The following is a 6000-nucleotide window of genomic DNA, read 5'->3' as shown; positions in this document are numbered from 1 at the left end:
AGCTCTTCCTGTCTGTCCTATGTAGCAAATCCCGCAAGAGCAATGGATTTTGTAGACTCCTGTTTTTTTAAGAGGATGATGTGGTGGTTTTGGTGGATGTAGGAATCTTGAGATTTTTTCCATAGGAAGGAAGGCTATTATTATGTTGTGTTTGTTCATTAATTTGGCTAGCTTATCTGTAACATTTTTGATATAAGGAAGCGAGATTGTGTTTTTGTAATCCTGTTTTATTGTGTTGTTAGTTAGAGGCATTTTAAGGATTCTCTTGATGGTTTTTGTTTCATATCCATTCTGTTGGATGATTGGTGTTAAGTATTTTAGTTGTTCATTACATCTTTCTTGTGTGCTGGAGATATTGTATGCTCTGTCTCGAAGAGTTTTAATTAAGTTTATTTTTTGTGAAGGGTGGTGGTGTGAGGTTGCATTTAGAAATCTTCCAGTGTTTTTCGGCTTCCTATATACTGAGAAGGAGAGTTTACTTTCTTCATTAACTTCTAATAGAATATCCAGAAAAGGAAGTTTTTTTTTTTCTTCTTGTTCTAAAGTGAATTTTATGGTGTTGTGGAAATTGTTGAGATAATCTTTGAAATTGATAAGTTCATCTGTTGTTCGATTGAATATGATGAATATATCGTCCACATAGCGTAACCATATTTTTGTTTTTTTATGGTAATTCTTGAGAGCATTGTTTTCAAATTTTTCCATAAATAGGTTTGCTAATATCAGTGATAATGATAAACCCATGACCAATCCTTATTTTTGTTCCCAGATTCTGTCTTGATAGGTGAAAAAAGTATTGTTTATACAATGTTTAAAAAGATTTAAGATGTACGGAGGGAAGAGGTCTTCTAGGAGATTCAAAATTTCTTGTCTTGGGATGTTTGTAAACAAGCTGATAATATCTAGACTTGCTAAGCTGTCTGTTGGACCAATATGTATATTTTTCACTTTTTCTATGAAATGTTTACTATTTTTTATGAGGGAAGATGTTTTTCCTATATGGTGTGAGATCATGTTGGTGAGGCATTTCGCCAAGATGGAAGTTGGTGAATCTCTTCCATCTACTATTAGTCTTAAAGGTATATCTGTCTTATGGATCTTTGGAACACCATATATTCTTGGTATCAAAGGATGTTTTGATTGTAAGTATTTTTTAAGTTCTTCCGTCTAGAGAGGCACTTTTTTTATTAGATAATTTGTTTTTTTTGTGGGTGTGTCATTACATCTTTCTTCCTTATATCAAAAATGTTACAGATAAGCTAGCCAAATTAATGAACAAACACAACATAAAAGTAGTCTTCCTTCCTATGGAAAAAATCTCAAGATTCCTACAATCACCAAAACCACCTCATCATCCTCTTAAAAAACAAGGAGTCTACAAAATCCATTGCTCTTGAGGGATTTGCTACGTAGGACAGACAGGAAGATCTGGAGAAATAAGCATGGCTGAACAACTAAAAGACGTACAATACAAAAGAGAACAAAAAACGAGTCTTGCTTTCCATACCACTTCCACTGGACACGATGTACTCTGGCAAAAAACGATGATGTCATACATAGAAAACAACAGTTATATAAGAAAATTTAAAGAAGCTGCTAATATGCTAAAAAACCCAACCCAATGCAATAAAAATCAAGGTTTAATTCTCCATCAAGTGTGGTCAGCTCTAATAAAATATCTACCTCAATCTGAGCTTGGACTGTATGAACGAGAACAAGAACACGTGACATCGTCCAGTATTGTTCAACGTCAATAACGTTTTATATTTGCATTCTGTTATTTGAGTTTGCGAATAGCCAGACGGTTATGATTTGTATTTATTAATTCTCTTGTTTAAACTTTAAGTTATACTATTTACCCCCTGAAGATGTAAATCCTACGATTTACGAAACTTGTTGGGAACTGTTATTTCTGTATTTTATATAACTGAATAATAAAAAATGTGGTGTAATCAACGAAATATATCTTATGATTCTTATTAATTATTCACTGCAATGTATAGGCCTGGTAAAATGAGTTTCAAGTTAATTTGAGAATGGTTGAATGGTAGATTCACTATACTTACATTCTCCTTTCTCTCTCCTGCTACACTGCACTCCTTCTCCTCAGCCCTTTCTTTTCCTGTTACCACTTTTCATTGCATAGTTCTTTATATAGTTTTATTTACTGCATAATAATAGTTTGCTTTTTTTTGAAAAAAAATGTGTGTTTTTTTTAACTACTACTACTACAAAACAGATGACATTCAAAGCCAGATTTCTTAAATATATTTAAATCTGTATGACAATTTAAATATGACCCATAATATAGACAGCGTGAATCTAAACAGAGAGTCAATAAAGATGAATAAATTAATTAAAAAGACTGGGCTAACCATTTAAAAAGTCTTATTGAAGAAATGACATCAGATTACCAGTGAAATAAAATGAAATACAGAAAAACCTTGCTTAACATGATTATTTAATCCATCAATTAATGCGTGCTAAGTGCAATCACATTAAGCGAAGGAATAATTATAATTCATCCATCAGTTAGTGTAAATTTGAAGAAAAAAAATAAGCTATCTTAGAGGATAAAATCATCAAAGTTAATAAAAATCAATTGCTTAAATTTTTATTTAATGTCTAAACATTTGATTCAGCTACTTTTTTACAAAAAAATTAAGATGTTTGAATCATGCTTGACTTTTTCATTTGTCATGCAATTTGTGATAGCTAGCAATCGCTTTATCAAGATTTCGGTGGACTTCGAAGCTTCATACCATATCAGGATCAGCATCAAATAAAATTTCCTTAGCATACTCAAACTGATTGAAAACTAGCTCAAGTTCTTTTCCAGTTAGCTTTTTAGTCATAACATTCGCTTCTCGTTCGCACTCCTTATCTTCTTCTTCTAGTTGAAGGAGATCATTCTTGCTTAACTGTTCTGAATGGGAATCGAGGAATTCAATAAACACTTTAAGTTACCTTACCTCAGTAGGGTAACTTAAAGTGTTTATTGAAAAAAAAGTCATATCTGCCTTCTTTGCATATATGTTTATGTGGCTATCTATCTCAGTATCTAGCTACTTTTAATGACACAATGTGTGTTATTTCACTTTTAAGTTCATTTAATTTCCTCATAAAACATTTAAATGATTAATTCAATTTTTCAATGTTTTAGGGTTTTTTTTTTGCCATAAATTTGTGATCTACCTATATGTTTTTTGTTATTTTTTATTTGCATTATTGATTTTAATATTCCTTCTGTTATGTTTATGTGGCTATCTATCTCAGTATCTAGCTACTTTTAATGACAAAATGTGTGTTTTATTTCACTTTTAAGTTCATTTAATTTCCTAATAAAACATTTAAATGATTATGAAAGTTTATTTTTCACTTGGTCAGACTATAATAAATTTAGTTTAATCCTTTATCCAAGTGTTTGCAAACAAAGTTTGCGCCTGAAAGTATCTTCAGGACTGAGGTATGGTGGTACATCACCGTGCGACTCCTTGCAAAGGTGGAGTAAGCTACCAACCCTCCTATCTCAGTATCTCCCATAATGCATAACACATCTCCTTGCAGATATGTATAATGTTATGCATTAAGGGAAGGGCCACTACCCAGACTAGTTTCGACCTTTGTTTGCACACACTTGGATAAAGGATTAAACTAAATTTATTATTTAAATGATTAATTCAATTTTTCAATGTTTTAGGTTTTTTTTTTGCCATAAATTTATGATCTACCTATATGTTTTTTGTTACTTTTTATTTGCATTATTGATTTTAATATTCTTCAAATTCTGACTTCTCATGCCATCCCTTTTTAAAGATAAATAGTAAATGATTATTATTCCTTCTGTTATGTTGTCATATCTTCTCTATATTTCATATCTCTTTAAGACCAAAACGATGTTTAAAAGTATATTATAAACTATAAAAATACTCTTTCTTACTTTTTAAGCATGTAATATTATTTTTGCCTTATTCAATTTATACTGATTATATTCCTTATATTTGGCTTTCCCTTGAAAGTGATCTGTGGATTTAAAAAATTGTGAGTATTTGATAATAAACATACATTAAGCAAAAGAAATTTACGCAGCATACTTCAAAATATACAACATGTGAATATCACATCATAAGGTTACACAAATATCAAGTATAGTCAGCATGTTCCCTTTTCATAAAATTAGAGCAGGTGTAAGGAAGAAACTTGAAAGGAGCACAGAAAAGCATAAAACTGTCTTTCAGATCTAGGACTGTACAATGGCTTCTGTACACTGTAAGGAATTTTTTTCTTTTTGATTATTATTTTCATATACATCAAGAATAAATTATTCACTTATTATCAATCAGTGTCTGAATCTGATGAACGAGATCCTGGGCTATTCTCAATACAGCTTTGGCATCATGGTGTTCTGCCATTTCTGAAACAAACATAATAAAAATATTCATTTTTAAATTATTCAAAAAAATCCATTGTTTCAAAGAAAATTTATAGCAAGCAATAAAGGAATGTTTACAAGTTAATTAAAATTCAGTTTGGATTCTACCAGAGTAATACATTAGTCATTACATTCCACTTATTGCACATTTTCATATGAATGAATATACCAATTATTGAACATTTTCATACAAATGAAGAAATAAAAGTAAGTGAGATTGTGGCAAAACAAAGTAAGAAACAGGAAACAAAAATGTGTGAGAGTGTGGAAGCAAAAGAAAGGAATGAGAGGGAGCAAGACTGTGAGAGCAATGGAGAGCGAGTTTACCAGGATGCATGATTTGAAGAACAAGTTATTCAGTATGAGAAATGAAATGAGGAATATATGCATTGATATTAGACACTTGGCAGCAAAAGAATGAATGAATGCAAAAGGAGAGAATGATGAAATGAAGAGAAAAATAAGTGATGAATGACTGAAGAATAGCAATGTATGGAGATTCCATTATTACAAGTATCATTAATGAACGAGTTCAATAGATTTGTTTCCAGAAGCAAAAATAATCAAGATAATTGCTGCTTTGGATATGAGAAGTAAATGAGTGAGAGCATTAGCGGTGGTTATGAGAATGAATGATTTTGTTGGACATGTGGAGAATGTAAGGATGGATATCAGGAGGTTATTGAAGAGGGTGACAGATAACAGTTGGGAGGAAAGGTTGTGAGTGCACTGCCAAGGTATGATAATGACAGGCTACTAAAGGGCTGTCGATGAACAATATAGCCTCTCGCAGATAAGTCACTTTTTCTGTGGTATAGCCTGTTTCCACAAATGGGGCGCTGGTGAACCTGGTGAGCACTGCCACTGCAAAAGTATAACTTCTCTAGTTGGAGAAAATGCCGACTAGACCTCTAGATAGTAGATGCTTTATCACCTGGTGAAATACCACCATCTTGCTTATCAGATCCTTATCAGTTATCAGAAAACTGATGACTGATAACTGATGCTTATCAGTTATCAGAAATGGCTGCAGCCATGTTTGATCACTACAGCAAGGGTTCTGGTTTCTGTTCCCCCCTCTCTTAACATGCAGTGAGAGTAATACCCTCAAATGACATACCAATCACACTGTAGAGGCCCAGACCCTCCCTCATTTGAGGGTACAGCAATAAAACAGTTCCACAGGCTGGCTACTGGTTAGTGCATGGGACTGAACTAGTTAGTAATGAATCAGGAGTCTTCCCAAGCGTCAAATCCTGCAGCCACGTATTTTGCTTGTTCATGACTGGAGGGCACTTACTTTACAACACTCCATCTCCACCAGTCAATCCACCAACTATAGCAAACTGCAACTACACCAACATCATCACCATCTACTGCCCACCACCACTAGTATTTTCACAGACAATCGCCAACATCCATGCACACAGCAGGATTCGAACCCACAGCCTTTTGGCCAGAGAGCAGATGCACTAACCACTCAGCCAACCAGGCTGACAGAAGTTTATTTTTAGTTTTCTATGAGCCTTGCGTTTATTTAGGTGGAAAACAGAAACTAGAAGTTTGTG

At 33.0% G+C, this 6000-nt stretch overlaps 1 protein-coding gene across 9 annotated transcripts in view; it reads right to left on the bottom strand.

Annotated features, from left to right (window-relative positions):
- Positions 1-4066: 4066 nt before the first annotated feature.
- LOC150107158 (small G protein signaling modulator 1-like) overlaps positions 4067-6000 on the bottom strand; it is a 568327-nt gene continuing 566393 nt past the window's right edge. For all 9 annotated transcript variants that reach the window (XM_090391669.1, XM_090391666.1, XM_090391674.1 and 6 more), the window contains one exon: positions 4067-4414. In XM_090391669.1, coding sequence (XP_090247795.1) covers positions 4326-4414 — 89 coding nt within the window. In that variant the 3' untranslated portion in view covers positions 4067-4325. The remainder of the gene's footprint in view (positions 4415-6000) is intronic.

This window comes from Typopeltis vanoorti, chromosome 4 (assembly GCF_054136105.1).
Source record: "Typopeltis vanoorti isolate ZY-2024b chromosome 4, IOZ_Tvanoo_1.0, whole genome shotgun sequence".
Lineage (NCBI taxonomy): Eukaryota > Metazoa > Arthropoda > Arachnida > Uropygi > Thelyphonidae > Typopeltis > Typopeltis vanoorti.
Note: the sequence above shows the minus strand (reverse complement) of the source record. Positions and strands in the feature narration are given on the sequence as shown.